This window comes from Actinia tenebrosa, unplaced genomic scaffold, assembly GCF_029948245.1.
Source record: "Actinia tenebrosa isolate PJP-AT-01 unplaced genomic scaffold, QUT_ActTen_1.0 PGA_scaffold9__36_contigs__length_13948895, whole genome shotgun sequence".
NCBI lineage: Eukaryota > Metazoa > Cnidaria > Anthozoa > Actiniaria > Actiniidae > Actinia > Actinia tenebrosa.
The window spans coordinates 9,870,491-9,896,196 of record NW_028292586.1 but is presented as its reverse complement, the minus strand read 5'-3'; the positions used below and the strand labels follow the sequence as shown (position 1 = coordinate 9,896,196).

The 25,706-nt window shown below is 40.2% G+C and overlaps 3 protein-coding genes, 1 long non-coding RNA gene and 1 pseudogene across 4 annotated transcripts; 2 read left to right on the top strand and 3 right to left on the bottom strand.

The window, feature by feature from the left end:
• Nucleotides 1-1,945: 1,945 nt before the first annotated feature.
• Nucleotides 1,946-4,595, bottom strand: LOC148904771 (uncharacterized; annotated as a pseudogene).
• Nucleotides 4,596-5,269: 674 nt separating this feature from the next.
• On the top strand, nucleotides 5,270-8,969 carry LOC148904770 (uncharacterized). Its single transcript, XM_089024502.1, has 7 exons — nucleotides 5,270-5,447; nucleotides 6,007-6,554; nucleotides 6,639-6,957; nucleotides 7,226-7,302; nucleotides 7,381-7,458; nucleotides 7,543-7,813; nucleotides 8,365-8,969. Exons 1-7 carry the CDS (start codon nucleotides 5,270-5,272, stop codon nucleotides 8,487-8,489), a joined length of 1,596 nt encoding a protein of 531 aa, XP_088880628.1. The 3' UTR covers nucleotides 8,490-8,969.
• A 1,316-nt stretch (nucleotides 8,970-10,285) lies between these two features.
• LOC148904769 (uncharacterized) lies at nucleotides 10,286-11,483 on the bottom strand. Its single transcript, XR_016118868.1, has 2 exons — nucleotides 11,108-11,483; nucleotides 10,286-10,366 (listed from the first exon to the last, which is right to left on the bottom strand). It is a non-coding gene; the product is annotated as an uncharacterized LOC148904769 (long non-coding RNA).
• A 10,315-nt stretch (nucleotides 11,484-21,798) lies between these two features.
• Nucleotides 21,799-24,175, top strand: LOC148904768 (uncharacterized). Its single transcript, XM_089024550.1, has 3 exons — nucleotides 21,799-21,927; nucleotides 22,042-22,104; nucleotides 22,915-24,175. The coding sequence occupies exons 1-3, from the start codon at nucleotides 21,821-21,823 to the stop codon at nucleotides 23,600-23,602; spliced, it is 858 nt and encodes a 285-aa protein (XP_088880676.1). The 5' UTR covers nucleotides 21,799-21,820; the 3' UTR covers nucleotides 23,603-24,175.
• Nucleotides 24,176-24,261: 86 nt separating this feature from the next.
• Nucleotides 24,262-25,077, bottom strand: LOC148904767 (uncharacterized). The gene has a single exon (XM_089024501.1). It carries the CDS (start codon nucleotides 25,075-25,077, stop codon nucleotides 24,355-24,357), a length of 723 nt encoding a protein of 240 aa, XP_088880627.1. The 3' UTR covers nucleotides 24,262-24,354.
• Nucleotides 25,078-25,706: the final 629 nt, after the last annotated feature.

Sequence of the window (25,706 nt, the reverse complement as noted above, 5' to 3'; positions counted from 1 at the left end):
CTTTTAAACATGGTTGACCATGGTCTACCATGGTATTGCTATTGCTTTTAAACATTGTTGACTATGGTCTGCCATGGTATTGATTTTGCTTTTAAACATGGTTGACTATGGTCTACCATGGTATTGATTTTGCTTTTAAACATGGCTGACTATGGTCTACCATTGTATTGATTTTGCTTTTAGACATGGTTGACTATGGTCTACCATGGTATTGATTTTGCTTTTAAACATGGTTGACCATGGTCTACAATGGTATTGATTTTGCTTTTAAACATGGTTGACCATGGTCTACCATGCTATTGATTTTGCTTTTAAACATGGTTGACTATGGTCTACCATGGTATTGATTTTGCTTTTAAACATGGTTGACTATGGTCTGCCATGGTATTGATTTTGCTTTTAAACATGGTTGACTATGGCCTACCATGGTATTGATTTTGCTTTTAAACATGGTTGACCATGGTCTGCCATGGTATTGATTCTGCTTTTAAACATGGTTGACCATGGTATTGATTTTGCCTTTAAACATGGTTGACTATGGTCTGCCATGGTATTGATTTTGCTTTTAAACATGGTTGACCATGGTCTACCATGGTATTGATTTTGCTTTTAAACATAGTTGACCATGGTCCACCATGGTATTGCTATTGCTTTTAAACATGGTTGACCATGGTCTACCATGGTATTGATTTTGCTTTTAAACATGGTTGACTATGGCCTACCATGGTATTGATTTTGCTTTTAAACATGGTTGACCGTGGTCTGCCATGGTATTGATTTTGCTTTTAAACATGGTTGCCCATGGCAGGGCTGTCAACTCTCCCGGATAAACCAGGAGTCTCCAGATTTTGGACCGTATCTCCCATTCTCCAGATTAGAGTCTCAAATCTCCCGGATAATCGCCGAAGCTGACCATTTCTTGTGGGACTCAACTTTCACAACCATAAAATTCCAATTATTTTGTGTTGTTTGTGTTATTTTACATCGCTAACGAAATCAAAACATACCTCATGAACTGTTATTGCAAGCAGGCCATGGTAACTATAAGTGATAATCTGATTGGTCAGAAATAAACCAATCACATCAAATATTACAAAGTGAATATCCGTCTTTTCGCACGTCTTTTTCCGCTGTGACGTCATTCCCTTCCCTATCAATTCTCCAGATTTGAATATCTTGGGGGTTGACAGCCCTGGCATGGTCTACCATGGTATTGATTTTGCTTTTAAACATAGTTGACCATGGTCCACCATGGTATTGATTTTGCTTTTAAACATGGTTGACCATGGTCTGCCATGGTATTGATTCTGCTTTTAAACATGGTTGACCATGGTCTACCATGGCATTGATTTTGCTTTCCCGTACGAAACGGGCAGATCTGCAACAGATCTGCAGCAGATCTGTTTTTGCCAAAACAGATGCACTGCAGCCTTGTTTTAGGTCTGCATGATCTGCTCTTAGTCTGTGCAGATGTTGGTAAGAAGGTTGTCTGCAATGATCATATTCTACAGACTACCTGCAGATCAAAAACAGATCTGTCTAACATCTGCAAAATCTGCCATGAAATATGCAAACAAATAACAGCGCGTAGCATCGTCCTGGAGATCATATCGAGAACATTAATTTTTGGGGTGATCTATACCTTTTTTATATAAACCTTAGTGGCAAAAACTTAATTTGCAAGAATTTTTTATATAATTTTCCGCTATTAAGTAAAATTATTTTCAAGATTCGTGGTTTGGACAAAAATATCTAATGAACAGATGACTGCATGGCGTTTAAGAAAGGGTTCGGCTTACGCTAAATAATCAAGACTTATCAAATCTACTATTCGAGGCGACTCTTAAGTGCTCCTTTGGTTTCCATTTTATGCCTAACATTTCTAAACGCTGGTAATTCAAATACACATTCGAAAATAGATAACTACTCCAAGCACGGTACATACCGTAATTAAACAAACATCAGTTGACCTTGTAATAGCGAGCTTCCAACTTTCCCGAATTGACTTATCATTTGATAAGGTATCGAAGATTTAGAAAAGACTGTTTAGATTTATTCATTAACGCGTTTAAAACGATAAGGCGTTTAAAACGTCAAATACACTCGAGGTAACTCGAACAAGAAATGTATTCTGGTCAAAGTGCGTTACTCTAAGGTTGCATGCATGTACTTATGACGTCATAGGTAAAACCGCTGTACATAATAACTCTTTGGCCGAGAGACCAATTTTCGTCAAAGTTGTACTTTAACTAAATCGCTGGTCTATCCTGAAGGTCCATGGGACTTCATTTTAGACTTATATTATCTGTTAACACATGGACGATTTCGTCAAGGGCTTCGTTACGTTTACCCAAAATCTCAACAGAATCAGAAAACAAAAGCCTTGTAAATACCACATTAAACTACATAAAACTCTACATTCTCCCTGCTTTGTTTATACTGAATCAGATATAGTTGTAAACTAAGAGCGGTTTTTGTATATGAATGCATGAAAACAGCACGGTCACCGCACTGGGGCACGCCAACCGGAAATTGAAGTTGACAATATTATAATACAAATTTGAAAGAGAAATGATTGATAAATAAAATCTTTTAAAAATTAATATTGTTCCAGTTTGTTAGGAAAAGTTGCAACAAAGGCTATTTCTTCGTGACATGGCTCTTGTTTATAACTTAGGTATATACACTTTGTGACGATACTTGAAAAAGGAATTACTTTCAAAATTGTCCTTTTAACTGGAATTACATGAGTCAATTCAACTGGACATGAGTCGTCTGTACACAAATTAATATCTTGCTCTTGTGAAAGCTCTTGAATCATGGAGTAATTGAAGGCATGGCATGTGCATCTGAACATACAGTTACCCATCCTTGTACAACTCGGCTTATATTGGAAAAAGTAAAGTATTTGCCCGAATCTTAAACCGTTTCCACCAGATTGATACATGACGGTATAGCTATTCCTAACAGTCGCTTTCCTGTACAAACTTGAATGAAAAATCTCTTTATCCTTTTTTATTCGAGTAAATGCAAGAACAGTGTTCGAGTCAGGATTGTATCCTAGTTCGTTTGCTAGAGCAGTGAACTCTTCCTTTGTAAGCTCTCGAGAAAAAGAAGATCCAAGTGCATAAGCATTATGCATTACTTGTGTTTGCTGTGTATTTTGTTGAAATCCAATTAGCTTCCGATAAAAAGCTAAAGCACTTGAATTACATTCAAGGGATTCTACCATCTGTGGTAAATTTTGAATGAAAGAGACTGCTGAGACAATTTGCGAAGAAACGTTTTGCGTGCCATGAATCATTTTTAAGATATACCCATTCTTGTCTTCAAAATGAAAACACGAATGGGTCCACAGCGGACCAAGTTCCCGCACTGCTTGAGGAAGGTGCAAAAGATTGTGGATATTGATAGTTTGATAACGAAGTTCATATAAATAGGGAAGCATAAAGCAAAAGTATTCTAGGAGTCTTTGAAGTTGTCTTCATTTTTTTTGGTCCTTTTGAAACGATAGCTTAAGCTGTCATAAAAGCCATTTTTAGCAAACAAATTGCAAATCTGTTGCGCAATTGGTATCTCTATAAAGAAAGAGCAGGAGTTCCTCTTTGTAAGGTCTCGTGCACAAAGAGTGTTTGGACAAACAACTGTAGCTTTGTCATCAATGAGTAAGAAGCAATAACAACAGTAACGATGATACACCAAAGGATTCTTGATGTTTTTGAAAAATTTTCGGAACTGTTGAAGGGATTTCCGGCACAAATTAGGGGCGATGCAATGCAAACTGATCAAAACAAGCAAATCCTCCAGAGCGCTTCCAGATAGTGTATGCCGTATGGCGAAAGTAATGATCAGCAGTAAACTTTCTGACACTGTCAAAGGGGCATTGTGATAAAGCGGTTGATGATGCTCGTCGTTTTGCCTATCATTGTTTTCACTTTCATCATCTTCGAACAAGTTTTCAGCTGGAGTTGAAAACATTTCATCATAGTCATCGGTAACATTTGAAAATAATTCCTCGGGCCATGGTGTGCTATCATTAAGACTTTCATCAAATTCGGGCTCTAAAAGGTCAACCTCTTCTCTCCTTTGCTCAGGATCAACGACATATTCGGAATTCTCCAAAAGGTCTATATAGTCACAAATATCCAGTGATTGTGATGGACTTTGGGGGCTAAAACCAACTTCACTGATAGCTGTGTCATTTGTTTCCTCTAGTCCATCTCCAATAGACACTTGACTGTTGTCTTCTTGATCCACTTCAAAATATGTTGAGTTGATATCACATGCTATTCCCTCGCCTTGGGAAAACAAACCGGGTATTTCGAAAGGCTTATTAACATCGGTTGTTTCTTCATTGCAAATAGAAGAAGAATAGTCATCAGTATTTTCAGCCATTGGTGAAAAAAAAACTATTATCCGAAGCTAAACACGGCCGTACGCGAGACTTATAGACACTTGACTGTTAGATACATTCCCCACTTGTAACCTAATATGAAGGGTGTTCCTTCAGGTGTTTGTTTTAACAATAGTGAACGCATTCTAAACGCATCACTGACAAGCTGCTTAGAAGCGAGCGTATTTTAATGTTGTTCAAATTTGGAATTTCGGCAAAAATAAGATAAAACCTAGCTATAAACTCGGATATGAAACTCGCTAATGATGATGTTTTTGTTGTCATTTTATGTTTACTTAGCTCAGTCTTGTGATTTCTTAAAAGTGAATTGGGTCAATTATCACTTGACTTAGTTCTCATAAGTTTAATACAAAATAATGTTTTTGAGGTACAATCATCTTGATCTCATAAAACTTACGGTTGTTCAAGTTTTACTCGCCAAAACATTGCTAAAAAGTAGACGGTACCAATCCCAAATAAAATTCTGCTGACAGTTACTGTTGTCTTAGAGAAATTACGACCACAACAAAGAATACAACGACTGCATACGTATCTACAGAAATGCAAATGATAATTTGTACAAGCGTTCAGTAGGTCTTTGGTTATAAGTTGACAGGTAAAACTGAAAATAAATATACTTAGGAAGCTGGTGTGAACTCTTTTCTATTTTAAGTAAACACGGTTCCTCTCTCTGAAATGGATCTTCGTACCCAACCAATAGGAAACCGATCCGATAAGGGCATGTTATCTGAGAGCGATCGACTGATCAAATGTCACTTTATGGACTGAGTTCAAACGCGGTGTTCACTTTTGCGCGCCATTTTCCGAATTGGTTTTAGACAACGCTAACAGCATCCTCTCAGCAAAATTCGTACAATGGCCTATGCTTTGGTTTACTGGATCCAAGATAAGCAGTACAGCGTTGTGTGTGCAAGGAACATTCATGGAAATGTCAAAGAGGGAGAAACAACTATGGTAGATTGGGAGGAGAGCAGGAAAGGTAGAAAGGCCGCTAAATTCACAGCATATCCTGCCAAGATAATAATGGTTGGAGGTGAGTCTTAACAAATGATCAGTGTTAAAATATACAGTCTTCGAATTTTGAATAATCATCGTAGGCCATGGCCTAAGTTACAAATATGTTCATGTTTTACATGCATAAAGAAAGTCAGTGAATTCCGTCGATCAATTTAACTAAGGGTTGTGTACTTCGCAACATAGCTGACTTGCGCGAAAGTACGGATTATCTGAAAAAATTACTACATATAAATCTATACAAGAGAATATTAAACAAAATTAACTACTCTTACCAACTTGGTAAAAAAAGAACAATAAGCTAAATCAAACTCGGTAATTTTTGCGCGGCGCCGAATATGTAGAAATTAAATTTAGGCGCAAAAACTTGGAATGTTGACTATGCAGCTATTAGGTTTCAACAGTCAACATGGTGACACTAGTACATTTGCATACCTTGATTTGATTCTTTGAGTACAGGGAAATAATGCCTTTAGACTTTCTAGAATAATGGTATATATTGATGATTAAAAGTGAAACATTTAGAGCTTGAAGCAAGAGACTTAAGTGATGTACAAATCACAAAATATGTATTTCAGATAACGAGGAGGAACTCGAACTGGAGTGCGTTAAGGTTGCTGAGGAAATGGAGAGCGAAGTCACGGCCAAAAAACGACCGCGAAAAAAATCAAGAATTGTTCTGGAGAGTGAAGAAGGAAATGATGGTCACCAAAACCAAAACAAAATAGTAAAGAAAACAAACAATGCCCCACGACAACAGAAGCCGGTAAGCAAGAAAGAAGAATTGAAAAATAAAAAGAATGCTGAAATAGAGGCGGGGAAAACGCAAGCAGCTATTTTCTTCAAGGAACGCTATACGGATCAAGCAACAGAAGTTGATGTCACCACCCATCAGCCTTCCACAGCAGAAACTCCTGGACCTCCACCTAACACTCATGCACCTCCATCTAACACTCATGCACCTCCATCTAACACTCATGCACCTCCATCTAACACTCATGCACCTCCATCTAACACTCATGCACCTCCATCTAACACTCGTGCACCTCCATCTAACACTCGTGCACCTCCATCTTACACTCCTGCACCTCCATCTAACACTCCTGCACCTCCACCTAACACTCATGCACCTCCATCTAACACTCATGCGCCTCCATCTAACACTCATGCACCTCCATCTAACACTCATGCACCTCCATCTAACACTCATGCACTTCCATCTAACACTCATGCACCTCCATCTAACACTCATGCACCTCCATCTAACACTCATGCACCTCCATCTAACACGCATGGACTTCCATATTACACTCCAGTACGTCCGTCGAACACTGTGACTGAAGAAATATCTCTTGGGGAGATGGGTCACTTCTTACGATCTCTATACGACTTGGATGCGGAAGACATTTCAACATCCGAAATTGAAGTTGAACCAGTAGTCGAAAGAGTCGTTCCTTGTTCAAACTGCTCAGAAATGGTAAATGAGCTCAAAGAAGAAATAGCAGCTCTAAAAAGAAGGCAATTACCATGTAAGTTCTCCCTTGTACTTCTCATTGTTTTGCACAGGATTGCATGTACAGTGTGCATGCCATTCGATTAAAGTCACGCTTATAAGTTCGACAACGGAATTACAAACTAAGATAGCGATAATCTTATAGCGCCTATTGTATTAAGAGAATTCAAAATCTCAAGCTTTCTCACAATCGTGATTTTCTAGGACCTCTTTTTGTATAAATGAATCTTTTAATTGAAAACCAAACAACAATAACAAATACAATTGGTCTGTTTTGTTTACAGTTCCTATCAGTTTTGAAAACATTGAATTTCTCGAAAACATTTTGAACGCTTACAAAGGAGGCGACGTTGCAAACCAGGTAAGCGGCATCTTTTATAGTTTATACATCAATACATTATTTTAATGAGTTGTTTGTAACCTTTCTTTTTAAATTTAGTATCAAACATCATATGGAGGATGCAACGAATCGGCATCATCTCACACTAACATCAATGCTGAAAAGAACTTAAAACCAGTAAGTGTAACTAATTTGATACAAATGCTATGTCTTACGGTTTGTAGTTTAGCACGACTCACTAAAATGTTTCTCAAATTTCAGGCAGAAAGCAATCAAGAATGCTCCAGCATTCCAGGTCCTGGAAAGCAAGAACTTGTGCCAGGATCTGGAGTATATATATCTTCTGCAAGGCTCCATTCCATTCACAGCCAGAGCGGAAAAGATGCGAGAAAATTGTTTCTGCTGCTTATAGAAACTTTCTTTAGTGATGAAACACTGGCCACGAGTCTGGCTCACGGGACCCGCAAACTAACGTCAAAAGATGGGTCCGTGATGACAACACTTAATCAGGACATCGTCAAGACAGTGAAAGGTCAGCACCTATTACGTTATAATCTTAAACTAAGAAGATATAACTAGCTAAAAACTAGTGTGAGCTGCGTCGGCGTTTCTAATGAAACAGTAATGATGAAAAGGTAAATTATACACCGTGAAAAGATGAAAAAACTTACTGACGTTTCGGACGTTATTCCTTCGTCGGAGTAAAATCCCTTAAACTAAGGGATGGACAATTAGATAATTGATGGGCGATTGCAGGAATTTTGTTGGCATGATATATATATATTTTTTTTTTTTTTTACATTATTTTTTTGCGTACAGTTAGATATTTTTCTTCTAGCAGAAGAGGTTGCACGATATTTTTTTTCTTTTTTGAGGTTTAAGTGCTTGCTCGATATTTTTTGGGGATTTACGCAACCCCCCCCCATCCCCCTCAACTATCTAATGGTCCGTCCCTAAAAACTTATATATATTATTACAATAATGACTAAGTTTTAATAATGAAGATAGGGCACTTGCACTTATCGTTGGGCCGTGAAATTAAAACGGAAAAGCAATTTCTAAACGCTATCTTTTTTCTTCTAGCTTATTCTGGACGGTTCGCTTCCATAAACAACACGGAGTTGACCGTCTCCAAGATGAATCGAATTTTGACCAACAAAGTTGGGACAGCCAAGAGAAAAAAACTTAAGGAAGTTTCAAAATTTTAAGTCTTTGAAGGACTAATATAAAGTATCTTTAGGAATTTAAGTGTATTTGTAAGGAGTAAGTAGTAAGATAAGTGATTTATATAGGTTTGTATTTTTGAGTATATATATTATTACATTTAGGATGTGTGTTTATAAGCGTGTATTAGTAGCTATATTAGTGTTTCACTCACAATGACTTACTTAGGATGTTTTGAAAAATGCCTTTATGCCAAAAAAATTAGGTAGCTACATATTGTCTGAGTACGGATTCTTTGTTGACAGCTAGAAAACGCTTTTTCTTTCTTTTTCCTGATTCGGTATGGAGTAAGGATCGATTGCATGGGCGTACTAATCTACAGAAGTATGCCATGCATGTAGTGATCTCTATGATGTAACCTGATATCATATTATACATCACTCATCTGCAGCAATCATGTTCTTGTGGAATGTTGATAACAAACATTATTTTGTTCTCTAAATAAAAGGGATATGATTGGTGGAGCCAGCATATTGTTTTTAAATGTTTAGCATCTGCTGAACGTCTGTAATTGACAGACCTAACTGCAGATCAATTTGGCAGACTTTATGCAGATATTCTGCAGATAATCTGCAGATAATCTGCAGATAATCAACAGATATTCCACAGATAATCTGTAGATAGTCTGTAGATTTTTAGCAGACTGTTTGCAGATCTGTAACAGACTTCTTGGCAGATCTGCAGCAGATCAAAAACAGATCTGCCCGTTTCGTACGGGTTTAAACATGGTTGACCATGGTCTACTATGGTATTGATTTTGCTTTTAAACATGGTTGACTGTGGTCTGCCATGGTATTGATTTTGCTTTTAAACATGGTTGACCATGGTCTACCATGGTATTGATTTTGCCTTTAAACATGGTTGACTATGGTCTGCCATGGTATTGATTTTGCTTTTAAACATGGTTGACTATGGTCTAACATGGTATTGATTTTGCTTTTAAACATGGTTGACTATGGTCTACCATGGTATTGATTTTGCTTTTAAACATGGTTGAATTTGGTCTACCTTGGTATTGATTTTGCTTTTAAACATGGTTGACTATGGTCTGCCATGGTATTGATTTTGCTTTTAAACAAGGTTTACCATGGTCTACCATGGTATTGATTTTGCTTTTAAACATGGTTGACTATGGTCTGCCATGGTATTGATTTTGCTTTTAAACATGGTTGACTATGGTCTGCCATGGTATTGATTTTGCTTTTAAACATGGTTGACCATGGTCTACCATGGTATTGATTTTGCTTTTAAACATGGTTGACTATGGTCTGCCATGGTATTGATTTTGCTTTTAAACATGGTTGACTATGGTCTATCATGGTATTGATTTTGCTTTTAAACATGGTTGACTATGGTCTACCATGGTATTGATTTTGCTTTTAAACATGGTTGAACAATTTAAGTAAATTCTCCCTACATGCCGTCTTATTCAAACTGACCAATGAGCGCGCACGATAGATTAAAAATGACGATAGCGTGTTTTGATACTCTCATCAAACATGGTTTTCACCCAATGATAGCGCGCGTAGTATCCCAATTATTTCATAAATTGCTTTCAAACATGGTTGACCATCACAGTAACGATTTTGCCTTCAAACATGGTTGACAATGGTCTACCATGGTATTGATTTTGCTTTTAAACATGGTTTACCATAGTCTACCATGGTATTGATTTTTACTTTTAAACATGGTTGACTATGGTTTACCTTGGTATTGATTTTGCTTTTAAACATGTGTAACCGGCGGCAAGGCGCTCAGCTATGAATCAGATTGCAAGTGGTTTTGACAAAAGAATTTATTGAAAAATTCACACAACTTTACAATACATGAAAAAAAACGGGAACGAGATTACAGGATATCTCTAATGAAAACAAGAAAAATATTTACAATGAGATAAAATAAATTTGTAGCTTATCTAAATAGCTAAAAGTTATGAATAAAATACAGTTTTGCTAGATATAAATAGAAACGGAAATACGTAAATTACGTCACAGGTAGTTTGAATATTGCATACTGATTAGCAGTGTTTACAATACGCGAGTGAAAATTACTAGGTTGCAAAGTTTAATGTACAAGTCGGTAAACCGTTTAAAATGAACTAAACCAATGGAAAAAGCAATAGGAAAAATTGACTAGAGGTTAACTATGGCTTTAGGTAAGTATTTTAACCTTTGTTTATGACAAACTAAGAATTACACGGTTTACTGAACACGCGGTCGCGACAATGACCTTGAGTGTAGAGTTTAAGTAGCGAACAAATTAAAGGTTGGAAAGAAAAGGTCTTTTATCCCGCAGTTAAGGCTATTTATCGCAGTAAAAAGGTTAAACAAGCGAGTAAGGCGGTAGCGATCCTATAGTAAACGTTTTAAAGAGTTTAAAAGACAAGATACACTCAGCGTGATTACTAATTTACTACTGCGTGAATAACTTTGTACTAAATTACGCGCTAATGCGACTAGCATTACAAAAACATGAAACGAATGCTTAACAAATATATAGATAATCTAAGCTATAAAATATAACGACCAAGTTAACGATATTAACATAGATTTGTCCTAAATCTATCCTAGGTATAAGTGTAAAAGGCTTCAAAGATTCATACCTTTACATCGTAGAGAATTCCTTGTCTTGATATGTGCAACGTCTTCAAGAACTTTTACTACACTGATTTAAGCTTAGTTTGGGCCTACTTTTATGGGAAAACCTGCATTCTTAAGACCTTACACATCCTACGCAATGTTGCACGCCCTAGGCGCAAACAGGATGTCCCAAACACGAACTTACGTAAACAAGCGCCAAACCTAGGCATGACTCACTGTAATGTAATTACGTACGGAAATTATTTCTTGCTTACGCATTTTCCACGCAAACAGTTAACTAAAGAATTACATTTCTATGTGTACACGAGGCATTCCTAATTAAAAATATAGATTTATGACTAAATAATTACTGTCCAAAATAGTGTCTTTTGACTCTGTCACACATGGTTGACCATGGTCTACCATGGTATTGATTTTGCCTTTAAACATGGTTGACTATGGTCTGCCATGGTATTGATTTTGCTTTTAAACATGGTTGACTATGGTCTACCATGGTATTGATTTTGCTTTTAAACATGGTTGACTATGGTCTACCATGGTATTGATTTTGCTTTTAAACATGGTTGAATTTGGTCTACCTTGGTATTGATTTTGCTTTTAAACATGGTTGACTATGGTCTACCATGGTATTGATTTTCCTTTTAAACATGGTTGACCATGGTCTACCATGGTATTGATTTTGCCTTTAAACATGGTTGACTATGGTCTGCCATGGTATTGATTTTGCTTTTAACCATGGTTGACTATGGTCTACCATGGTATTGATTTTGCTTTTAAACATGGTTGACTATGGTCTACCATGGTATTGATTTTGCTTTTAAACATGGTTGACCAATTTAAGTAAATTCTCCCTACATGCCGTCTTATTCAAACTGACCAATGAGCGCGCGCGATAGATTAAAAATGACGATAGCGTGTTTTGATACTCTCATCAAACATGGTTTTCACCCAATGATAGCGCGCGTAGTATCCCAATTATTTTATAAATTGCTTTCAAACATGGTTGACCATCACAGTAACGATTTTGCCTTCAAACATGGTTGACAATGGTCTACCATGGTATTGATTTTGCTTTTAAACATGGTTTACCATAGTCTACCATGGTATTGATTTTTACTTTTAAACATGGTTGACCATGGTTTACCTTGGTATTGATTTTGCTTTTAAACATGGTTGACTATGGTCTGCCATGGTATTGATTTTGCTCTTAAACATGGTCTACCATGGTATTGATTTTGCTTTTAAACATGGTTGACCATAGTCTACCATGGTATTGATTTTGCTTTTTTAACATGGTTGACCATGGTCTACCATCGGCATTGCAAAATCGAGGAAACCGAGGAAACTGAGGAAACCAAAAATACATAATACAAGGCAGTCAACTCTCCCGGATAAACCGGGAGTCTCCAGATTTTGGACCGTGTCTCCCGATCCCGAGATTAGAGTATCAAATCTCCCGGATAATCCCAGAAGCTGACCATTTCTTGTCTTGTGAGACTAGACTTTCACAACCATAAAATTCCAATTATTTCATGTTGTTTGTCGCTAACAAAATCAAAACGTTCCTCATAAACTGTTCTTGCAAGCAGGCCATTGTAATATAAGCAGTAATCTGAATGGTTAGAAATAAACCAATCACATCAAATGTTACAAAGCAAAAGACATCTTTTCGCGGGCTTTTTGACGCGCTGTGACGTCATGTCCCTTCTCTATCAATAGTAGTATAGGGGATGGGGGTTCCAGCGCAACGACCACCGGAGGATTACCCGTCTAAAGTGAATTCCTCGATTCGTGCCGCGATTACCCGCATCCCGCGTCTATGTAGTTAAATATGTTAGTCTATATATGGAGTGCTAAGATTGTAAGAGAACTTTTAAGAAAGAAGTGGACTTGAAGAAGCATTTGAAGATGAAGACGAATTGTATGAGCAGCTATGATTGTGGATGTGGTAAGAAGTTTGAGACTAAGGTTAAATTGTTTTTGCATTGTCAGGATTGTGAGTATGACTACGACGATCTGAAAAGGGTCTGGAATTAGGTATAAGATATTTCGTATTATATAGATGGAATCCCAAAGCAATTTCGAAACGGTGTCAATACTCGGTAACGGTGAGATTGACGTTAGACAGTTTTGGCGTCAGTCGGAAAGGAAGGTCAAGAGAACGCTTCGAAAAGGCATAGAAGAATTAGGAGCCCTGAAAGCGAGTATAATGGTAGAAGTAAGTTTGTCAAAAGATGAGGTAACGACGACAGCAATGCTGCGATCAAAGTCACTAGTTATATTAGAGTCCACGAATCTGGATAGGTCACTCAGCGAAGCCTTAGAAGCAATAATGGAGTCGCTGTCTAACTACACGAAAGAAGGATCTGGTTGGACAGTGGAGGAGGTACAAGGTATGGAGGTTAGCATGGCAAAGTACGTGCCAATACGAGGAGGAAGTTATGTGCCCCTACCAACGTGGGTAGAAAGGAAGAAAGCCATAGTCAACGTAAAAAATGATGACAACAGATGCTTTATGTGGGCAATACGATCCGCACTGTATCCAGTAGATAAGGATCCATGTAGACCAAGCAAGTACCCAACAGATGATTTGGAGTGGGATGGCGTAGAGTTCCCAATGCAGTTGATAGACATACCGGTATTCGAGCAGGAAAATGACCTAGCCATTAACGTTTACGGAGTCAGAGACCAAACGATAGTGCCACTAGTGCTGTCAAAGAGTAAAGGAGAACGAATACACCTCTTCTACCACGGCTGACATTATTCGTGGGTCAAACATGTTAGCAGACTGTTTTACAGACACACCAAACACAAAGGCAAGAAATACTTCTGCGACTGTTGTTTGTTATCCTTTACCAGCGTTAAAGCTCTAAAGGATCACGACGAAATATGTCGCGGAGTCGAAGAAGTGGCGTAACGGATCCAGATGCCCACAGATAAGAACCCATCGTACTCAGACCATCAAAAGCAGATGCAGGTGCCTTACGTGATATATGCAGACTCTGAAGCGTTGATAACTAAGGAAGAGCAGAAAAGTGGTGCCACGAATAAGGTGGGATTACACGAGATCTGCTCCTTTGGTTACATAGTAGTCACATCAGATGGTAAGGCCGACCCTCCTGTGATTTACCGAGGTAAGAACGCAGCTAATGAGTTTCTAGAAGCATTGCGAGAAGAGGAGGAAGAGATAAGAGAACAATTAAGACGTCCAAAGAAGATGGTATTTACCAAAGAGAACCAGGAGGCTTTTACCAAGGCAAAGAAATGCCACATTTGCCAACATACGCTTCTCCAGTTTGGAAGACAAGCCAAGAAAGCGTGGGACGAAGATGGAAAGTATCTAGGAGAAGCTCATTTCAAATGTGGCAGGTATGCAAGGAAGGGGGGAAAGCCCAACAAGCCTTCCACCCACTGCATTCATTGTCATAAAGCATTCGTTGAGGATTTCTATGTGGATAAGGTTAGAGACCACTGCCACATCACGGGTAAATACAGAGGTGCGGCTCATTGGAAATGCAATATAAACTTCAAAGTAGATCCAGAAATGGAAATACCCGTATTCTTTCATAATTTAAGGGGTTACGACAGTCACTTACTCTTACAAGGAACAGACGGCTCCGAAGTAAAGTGCATACCCAACAACAAAGAAAGGTACATGTCCGTAACTGTGGGCAAGCTAAAGTTCTTAGATTCGCAGCAGTTTATGGCGGACTCCTTAGCAAACTTGGTTAGATACAACACGGAGTTCCCCATTTCCAGTCAATACGGCGCGGAAAGGAAAGGAGTGTACCCATACGAGTACATGGATTCCTGGGAGCGATTCGAAGAACCCCTACCACCCAAAGAGAGATTCTACAGCACCCTAAACGAGTCTGGTATAAAGGACGAGGAGTACCAGCATGCGTTAGATGTGTGGGAAAAGTACTCCTGTGAGAATATGGGAGAATACCACGACATCTACCTACGTTCAGACGTAGTGCTGCTCGCAGATGTTTTCCAAAGCTTTCGAAAGATGGCAATGGAATACTACAGCCTGTACCCTGCAAACTTCTACACGGCTCCTGGGCTTAGTTGGAGTGCGCTGCTAAAGAAGACGAACGCGCAACTGGATCTCATAACGGAATACGACATGTACCGCTTTATGGAAGACGGTATCCGCGGCGGTGTTTGCGGACCCAGCAGACGATACGCAAAAGCGAACAATCCCACGGTGGAGTACGACCCGGAGAAGCCAACCACATACATCTTCTACTTAGACGCAAACAACCTCTACGGTTAGGCAATGTCGCAGTACTTACCTGTACGCGACTTCGAATGGGACAACATAAAGCCCATAGAGTTTTACCTAAACGCAGGTAAAGAAGACGACAAAGGTTACGTGCTGGAGGTTGATTTGGAATACCCAGAGCACTTGCACGACCCGCACGATGAGTTCCCATTAGCACCAGAAGCAATAGAAATACCATTTAAGCAGCTGAGTCCGCTGCAGAGGGAAATGTGCCCTGGCTACAAGCCCTACAGGAAGCTAACGATGAACCTGATGGACAAGCGAAAGTACGTGGTGCATTACCGCAACCTGCAGTTCTATGTGCGCCACGGCTTACGCGTGAAGAAGATCCACCGCGTTTTGAAGTTCACGCAGGAACCATGGATGCGCTCCTACATTGACTTTAACACACAAAAGCGTACGCAGGCAAAGAATGACTTCGAAAAGAACCTGTTTAAACTAATGAACAATAGCGTATTTGGTAAGACAATGGAGAACATCCGCAAGCGCGTAAGCATAAAGATAGCCAGCACCAGAGAGGAAGCAGAAGCATACGTGTCACAGCCTGGATTCGTTAGATACGTAGAAATGTTAAACTTCTACGTGATTCACATGAAGAAAGCGAATCTATTCCTGAACAAACCCGTATACACGGGGTTTACAGTGTTAGACCTATCAAAGCTGCTCATGTATGAGTTTTACTGCGACAAGCTAAAACCGAAATACGGTGATAAGTGCCGCCTCTTATACACCGACACTGATTCCTTGATACTAGAGGTGCAGACGGAAGACATTTACGAAGACTGTGTTCCCGACATCGACGAATACGACACCAGCGATTACCCACGCGACCACTTTCTTTACTCCCCTAAAAACAAGAAAGTAATCGGGAAAATGAAGGATGAGATGAAAGGAAAACCCATCGTGGAATACGTGGGCCTGAAACCCAAGATGTACAGCGTGCTAAAGCTGGACGGTGTAGAAAAGAAAGCCAAAGGCGTAAAAAAATACGTGGTTAAGAAGGACATAACCCACGATTCCTACTTAAAGGTCCTGCGTACGCGTAAGGAACAGCGACATAAAATGAACAGCCTGCGCAGCTACGGACATCAAATACACAACGTTACACAGGAGAAGGTGTCACTGTCTGCATTTGACGGTAAGAGGTGGATGTGTGATGATGGTATCCATACGATAGCATTCGGACATCACACGATAAGCAGTTCTTCTTTGACGAACCCACGAGTGGGACCATCATGAAGATAATACAAGATGGTCTGACCCTTCTTAGCTAGCGCACTTCGGATCTGGTAAGTTTCCAAAGACCAATTAGGATCTGTAGCTCTTTTGGATCCTCCTTCTAATTCACCCGCCTCATAGAGATATCGAACCGTGACATCACCTAATCTCTTTTCCTGGGGGAAGACCACCCTCGAACTTCTGACGTAGGACTTGTGTTCCACGTGTTTCTTTTTTATGGCATCCTTGGGTTTCATTCCCGTAGCCCTGGCCGCCTCGTTGTTCAAAGCCGCGACGACCTGGGGGAGCCTCTGAGTCCATTCCCTGTTGCGTTTGGAGGGATCTTCCAGCTCTTTCCAATACTGGTACCCAAAGAGACGCTCGGCCAGGGTCTTATTGAATCTTTCGACAATGCTCTGACCCCTGTGGTACTCTGCCTCGGCTCTCCTAATTTTAGTGCTGTGGTCTTTCAGGGTCTTAGTAACCACGCCCATGAACTCTGTCCCCGCATCCAATTGCAGCAGCTTAGGCCATTTCAAAACACGCTTATAAATCCTACCTAGGGCTTCTGCGACTTCCCCAGAATCCTTGCTGGTTATGGGTTCGGCGTCCTTGTATCTGCTTGCGATATCAACTACGGTCAAAGCGTATCTATAGGTCTTTTTTCTCACCTTATCGTGCGGCAAGAAAAGCAAATCCGCCTGATGAACTTCATTAGGGGTATTTACGGTGAAGCTGGGCCTGGGAATGTACTTAGGCACGGGAAGATAAACCTGCCAGAGGGTTTGTTTTTTTAACCAGTTCTTAGCCGTTTCTTCTGATACCCTGGCCGCGGTCGCGAGTTTCTTGATGGCCGACGCTCCTTTCCAATAGCCTTCAGGCCCATAGTAAATCCTTTTGAGTTTGTCCTCAGTTCGACACACTATATAAATTTGATTCAAGCGAAGGATAGGACAAGGTTGATCTTGCGTCCGTTAAAATCCACCGTCTTTCCGTCCACTTTAATGGTGATGTTTATTCTTTCTACCAAATTAGACAAGTCATAGCTTAAAGAAATGGGAGTGTATTCTACTGGGTCAAATGGATTACCTTTGGGCAGAAACTTGGACATAAGAGAAGACTTTTCTCCATTGTTGTAACTATGGACTAAATCGCAATAGACTTCATAAGAGGATGCGACTTTCCATTTCACAGGTATGGCTGTGTCGGTAATTGTCTTGCCCGAGGCACATAATAAAGACCCCAATGGGTCAAACTTTCCAAAAGTTACTGCATAGTTTGGCATATTATGTGTGAGGGTCATTTCGTGCGGCAATCCCGTGGTGAGAGTATAACCGCGCTTGGCGAGCTCCTTGGCAAGGGTGATTGGCGTGTAATGTCCATCGGGTAGCATTTCACCTTGATATTTGCCAGGCGCCTTAAGTACGGTGACCAAGGCATTGACTAAATTATACCAAGAATTGTACAAAGAACAACTAACCAGTCTAACCTTATAGGCTTTGATGGGGGGATTCAAATAAGTGGTAAAGTTATTTTTATCGCTTTCCAAAAAGACGATCATTATATTAGATACGCCAAAGCTACGCCTCCTGCCAGCCCTGCAATTCCTACGAAGACCAATTCATTGTCTTTTTGTTTCTTAGAAGGCTGGTAGTAATTCTTGAACTGGGGCTTTCTCAACCCCGTCGATGCCGCGGGGTGTGCTTGCGCATAAAGTTTAAAGGCGTAGTCTGTATTTTCGAAGTTCTTATCCGCCTGCATCTTGTCTTGGTATTTCTTGTCCAACCAATCCCTGTAAGCTTGTCTTTTTTCATTCCAAGCCGCCACGTCCCTTTGATATTTCTCCAGCGCTAAGTCGTGTCTCTTCCTTTCGGCTTCGAGACTACTTCCGCCAGTTACCGCTTTTTCTATGTACTTACCTGCGTAACTGGCGCCAGTAAATGCTAAAGCAGCAATTAATGCACCTCCTATCGCAGCCATCTATACATTAGGGATGTACTTTTCCTTCCGTAGGTAATCCTTTACCATGATAGCCCCGCCCACGGCAGCGGTCATCTTAGCAAAATCAGCGAAGCTTTTGTTTGGGTCTTCAGTAAAGCCTTCTTTGAGCACTTTCTTACCTACCCAACCAATACCCGCAACGATGGAAGTAATAATAGCTGCTTCTTCAACAGTTTCAATAACGCGGTCGACATTATATTACAGAGCGAGAAGGTTATTACTCCATCACGGGTATTTTGCTTCGGGGCTCCTGCGTCACATGCACGGCCTCTAATTCTACCTTTGGCTTTGCTGCCTTCCATTGTAAGTAAAGGCTACCTGCTGCTATGATGACTCCTAATGCGGCAATGACGTATCCCGGATTAATAAAGGATTTCTCTTCTTTCTCTTCTACCTTTTCCTCCTTCTTTGCTTTGTTCTTTTTATTCATCTCCGCGAGCTTCTTTCCGGCAGCGACTCTGCCTGGAGATTTAGCCTTGGTAATCTTTTGCTCGGGTTCCTCCACCTTTGATTCAGCTTCACTCATTTATATCTAAGGACTTGAAGGACTTGATAAGTAACTTAATAGGACTTGACTAAGTACTTAAGGACGACTTGACTAAGTACTTGAGGCGACCTGGGTAAGTACTTAAGGACGACTTGACTAAGTACTTGAGGCGACCTGGGTAATTCCTGAGGACGACTTGACTAAGTACTTGAGGCGACTTGATCAGGTACCTCAGCAAGTACTGCCTTAAACACCCTCTCGACTTCTCTGTCCTTCTTGAAGTCCTTCCAAGACGCCGTAAGTTCCTTCAAGTTGACATGCTGAGCTACGTGAAGTGCCGCAGAGGCGACTGCCATTAACTTACCACACTTCAACGACAACCACCCGCAGGTGATCTTAAGTTCTTGGGATATGACATAGTCATCTGTTATGTCCTTCTGTAGTTGCTCCACGTCGTCTATAGGCAGCGCAAGTCCAAGTAATTTAGTCGCGAACTTAATGGCTGAGTCTGCTACGGCGTCCGTGGTCTTACTTGCAAGGGCAGCCTCATACCTCTTATGGAACTTCTTAACCTCCTCTTCCGACAACTTATTAACCTGCTCATGGGTAAGTTCCTTGCCTATCATTTCTTTGCACTTCCCAGAAGACACCAGGATGTTAAGTTGTTCTTTAAGGTTACTTTCATCTAACTGTGTGGGGACTTCATCTATCAGCTGCTCAATCTCCATATATATCTACGCTCGAAGCTCGCGCAGCGAGATTTGGACATCATACGAAAACCTCAAAGAGAAGATCATCTTGGAATGTTGGTGCGTTTTTAAATGCCGCATGTGTTCGTTTAACTGTTCCTTGGATATTTCGCCGCCGTAGTCGCTTAAGATGGTTTCCAGGTCTGATTTACTTGGAGTATAAAATACGACAAGTGAACCTATGTTTTCCCTAAAGGGCTTAGAGACGCTGGTAAGCTGCTGCGAGAGCAACCAAACGCTAATATTGTCATGTCTGCCGCTAAAGGCGAGCTTAACGAGCTCTGACGTGCGTCTCTTTACATCATCCCCACAGGCAATGTCATCCAGTATGAGCAAGGTTTGCGTACTCGCTCTTTGAGCCTCGCGAGACGAGAATTGTTTGTGCCAGAACTTAAGGTGGCTGGATAACTCGTTAGGGTCTAAGATATCTACGAAGAAGTCGTCATCTTTCGGCCCACGCCCGTCCAGGTGCGGTTATTCACGTAGGTGGAGCAGAGCAGCACTATGTAGTCGAAGCGGTATCTAAAGGGTCCTAATAGCTGCTCCACGACGAATTGGGTCTTTCCGCAGCCGGTGGGTCCTACTATCAGAGCGTTACAAGGAATATGGTTCGGATCCATTATATCCCTTCTTTCGAAGGGAACTTGTTCCCTGATATATATGGAGCCAGTGGAAGCAGTAGAAAAGATGGTTAACATCGCCAAAAGGAAGTCAGACCTGGAGAGGACGGTCGAAATGCAAAGGGAGGAGATAGACCGGCTGAATGAACGCGTAAAGGAGCTTTATGAGGAAATGTGTGGTCTAAAGCGCGCAGAACGGTTTGGCGCGCTGATAACGATGGCAACGTGGGCAAAGGAGTCAGTCGTAGACTTCATGCGCTACCCAATCTAATGTTAAGAGCTCAAAAGATGCCTCAGAATGTTAAATGGAGGTTAAAATGTTGTTAAGTATATATGGACTGCTTGAAATGTAAGAAAGTATTTAGTACCAAACAAAGACTGCAATACCATGTTTGGCATGAAGTTTGCACAAGGGAGCCAATCAGTAAGGCCTGCAATGACTGTAACAGGGAGTTCAGTACCTTACAGAAACTACAGCAGCATGTTAAGAAGGGCGTTTGCCGTAGGACAACAGAATGTAGTTACTGTGCTAAGGTTCTTAGTAGCCGCCAACGTCTTCAGACACATAAGAAAAGACACGAAAGGACATACCGATACCTTTCAGAGAAGTACGATCTGGAAGGAGTGGATTGTTACCAATGCGGCGATCTGATGAATTGTGAACATAGAGATGATTACCTAAGGAATCGAATAGACTACTTTAGGAAGATAAGCAGGACATTACCCCGCTTTGATACCTTAGAAGGTGTCCCATGGACTAACAGGGAATATTGAAGGCAGCAATGTGAGAGATGTGGATGCGTAAGAAAGGAGGCACACATATTCAACTGTCTCTTTACAAGAATTTAACCACACCTTAACATTCTGAGGCATCTTTTGAAATAGTTTCCGACCTTCCTTAACAAGAATTTAACCACACCTTAACATTCTGAGGGGGTTTCTTACAAGGATATATGATAGCCTACGCAGCCGCCTCCTTTGGAGGATTCCTAATCGCCCTTTCAATATATGGACTGTATTACATGTGAACCCCCTGCAGACTGCATCGTTAAAAATGAGTCGCCGAGCACTGCCGACGACCCTACTTTAAATGCGCCTAACTACATAGAGGCGAAGGAAGGACGCACTTTGCGACGTCAAACGCCCAGCGACCATCCTTCTTCCCATACGACCTCAGATGCGTAAACTCCTGCCCCTCTATCACGTATCGGACGCGATCCGGCGCCCACAGGCTGTACGTAACACCCTCATGCGCCAATAACAACCGTAGCCTGTCAATAGGGAGTTTAAGATAGGGCAGCTACGGTAGACTACTACGTTTGAACGCGGTTCGTGATCTGGGACGAGTTTCAATGCGCATGGATGAAAATTCATGCATGCAGTGGCTGGCCGTGAATCCGGTATCATTTTGGCTTCCTATTTCAGCCATGGCTTCGCCGAATGCAGAAAATGAAAACTGGTGAGTGTTTATCATGAGTTTTTGGCAAATGCGTACGTATATCAGGTTAAATTTATGAGAATGTATTGTATAGCTTGCTACAATTTAACAAGCTGTAATATCGCAATTTTTTAGTTCCACAAGTCCATGCAATGTTCCACGTGTGGAGTCGGATGTCACCGGTTCTCTTCGCAATAAGTAAGTAAAAACAATCAAAACTACTTTGTAATTCTTTCACAAGAGTTAATGCAGAGAGAGAATAAAGTCCATTAAAATGTTTTTCTTAGTTGGGGTTGATGGTCACATCACCTTATTTTAATTGCAACAAGCGTTCGCTCTAAAATATTTTTATATTTGTACTTTCAATCCCACGACACTTAGGAAACGAAGTAGGAAAATAATGTACTATTATTATTGTTATTGTTATTATAGTTATTACTATTATTATTATTATTGTCATCATTATTGTTGTTTGAATGCAATTAGTTTAAAACCATAAAATATTTTGCTGGACTAACAACAACTAATTTGCATCTAACATGGAATAAACCAACCATGCACTTGCGACATCCTCACTGGAAAAAAAAACTTATGTTGATAAACTTTTTCATTTCCTTCTTGTGTCGTTCTTTCTGTTCCTAATTTTATCATTCTATGCAGGAAATTTTGTATTTGCGGCTCAATAAAGTTTTGTCTTTCTTGGCACTAATCAATTATGAGCAATATATTGAGAGAGGTGCTTTGCTAAAGTATTTTCCTTATATCCGTGAGACACTTTTTAAGAAATTGCACTAATTAGTTCTCGCTAGTCTTTGTTCAGTAAAAAAAATTGCACTAAATTAAACTTGCGATTTTGTCAGCAAACTATTACACAGATGTAATGGAAGCCCTTTCTCTATTTCATGGGTACAATATATTTGCACTTAATCATTCGCTTATTATAACTTGGTATTCAATTATGTTTAGGGCATGAAAAAAAAATTATTTCTTTTTTTATTTCATTTACAGTGGAACATTTAGATGGACAGAGGAACGAGATAGACTTCTTCTACGACAAATAGTATCCCTCGAGCCTTTTGCCTACAAAGCTGGGACTAAAGAAGCAGGTCTTAGGTGGACAGAAGTAGCAGAACGGATCAACTGCTATGCTCATTTCTCAAGTCAACCTAGAGATCAACGCAGTGTGAGGGAACGTTTCAACAAATTGTTGGCAGACTTCAAGAAGAAAAGCAGGAATGAAGAGTCTGCAAGTGGCATTGCTCCTGATGACCAAACAGAAAATGAGATGATATTGGAAGAAATAGTCGAAAAAATGAAATCTCCGCTGATCCAAGTTGCAAGGGATGAAAAAAATCAGGAAAAAAAGAGACAAAATGCCATATTCGTTAGGAACAATGCAATGGAAACATGGTCTAAAACAAGAAAGAGTGGTAGTGAAGGTGGTGTTTCGGGTTCAGAGGGGAACGGCCAAGTAGAGCAGGCGTTGACCAAAAGACGTAAAACAAGAAAAGGAGGGTCAGAAGCACTGCAGTACTTGGCTGAAAAAACAGAAGTAGAAACCGCTCTGCGAAAGCAAGATCTTGAATTACGCAGAGAAGAAATGCGTCTTCAAGCAGAACAGCAAAAGGAACATTACAAATTGCAACAGCAACAGATGCAACTTATGGCTGACATTGTCAAAAGACTAGCAAAATAAGTTTTTGCCTTTTAAACCACTCGGTTCTTGTTTGGATTTGTATGTTAAATTACATTACTTAATGTAATGTGAAACGCACTTTAATAATACTTTCCACTAGCTAGTGTTTTTGTTCTATTAGAAATGCTTTTATCGATATCGTACAGTATATCAGTCACAAAACAAAACTAAAGTATGAGAAACCAAGATGCGTGTGTTACGTATGTAAGCTATTTATTCAAAACTGCATTATTCAACTTATAGAAATAATATTATTGTGAATATATATTGAATAATTTTAAGTATTTGTAAATATTTATTACTGATCAAAGTGTAAAACCTGGTTTACCCGAGCAACGCAAATACACAAACAAACGAAAGGACTGGCTTGCGTTGTAGTATTGCGTTTGCGTTTTCACCGGTACGGTTCACACGTTAAAAATGAAAGAATGGAAACCTTTCCATTTTCTTGCGTTTGCGTTTGCACTTGCGTTGCTCGTGTGAACCAGGCTTAATAGTCAATTGGACCAGGTTATAGTAACTATTATTATAATATAACAATTATTAATGTAATTATGAAGATGTATTACCAGAAGGCTTAAATAAACCCAAGAAAATAGATGTAACCGATGGAATTTTAATTGGGGTATACTAAAATGTATCAAATTAAATAAGATCTATTTCAGGGGTGTAATGACCTACTTTATTCTATTAAAAACAACAACAAACAAACAGAAGAGCGTTGCAATATTTCCAACAGGATATTATGCGCTTTATGCTAAATAGTCAGCTAATGTTGGAGGCTCAACTTGAAATGACTCAGAGGTTGTATTACCATACAAACAAGTGAGCATGTTTCTGAACAATGCACTTACTATGTACTGCTTTCCTACTGCACTTAATCCTATCTTTAAGTTTTTCTTATAGTCAATGAACTTGAAGTAGTTCGAGACATCGCGAAACAACCACTCCACGGAGACTCGGACTGAGCTCATAGCTTCATTGAAAGACCTCATATCAGGTGTTAGAACAGGAACATCTCCAACGCGATAGGGACACATCAAGTTGGGGCGGAGCGGGTAGGCTTGGTCACCGTATACACAGAGAACGTTCCCTGCTGGGTTAAAAGCTATTCTTTCAAGGGTTCCCAAGAGTCCCGAGTCTCTTAACCTCCCTGCATCATGTCGGCACCCTTCCACTGGACCGTAAAGATTGGCTATCAAACCATTTGGAAGTGCTAATGCTTGAAACTTTAGCGCGTGAACTCGTTTGTGTCCGTTGTATACTACGTTTTGGTGTAAGCCGGGTCTGCATATTGGACGGACATTCCCATCAATGAAGCCAAAACAATCCAAGCAAAAGGAGTCGTATTTCCAGAATGGATAAGAAGGATTAGAGGGTTTATATTCTTCATATAAAATCAAGAACTCATCCTCTCTCAAAATACCATCAGCAAAGGCAATGACGATTGCATTTCTTATATCTTCAAACGACATTTCTGCTAGCCAACACTCGGATAGCACTCGGTTGCGAATCAAAATATATCATTTTTTGCGACCACTGAACCGTATACGGTATGCTCGATCCAGTATTCACCAGACGCGTTCAACCGTAGTAGCCTACCGTAGCGGTCTTATCTTAAACTCTCTAATATCTTCAAAGGCTACATAATTTTTTATTTCGTACGTAAAGCCCTCCTTTAAGTCTCTCCAGTGTATCTGCCTTACAGCCTCAAACTCCATAAGTTCTATGGAATATCTTTAAATGCGTTTCCAGCGTCTGCGCGCTTTTAAAGCGCTTGCAGCACCACCTACATGGTAAACGCATTCCTCGTGCATACTCCGTGATGGCTCTGCGGATGTCGTCGTAGTCGTTACTGATCATTACTTTATAACCATTCTGCTTATAGCTGTTCAACAGGCGGTGTTGATCCTCAGATAACACCCCGTTGCCTTTTGGAGTCTTCAGCTCCAAGCAGAAACCACGGTATCGCACGTGTGCATTAAGGATTAACAAGTCGGGTTGACCGCGTTGATATCCTTTCTGCCAGCACTTTATGCGTTTGCCGTCGGAGTCCTGCAGTTCACCTAGACCAGGGGTCACGAGCATTTGGGGGTAAAACCTG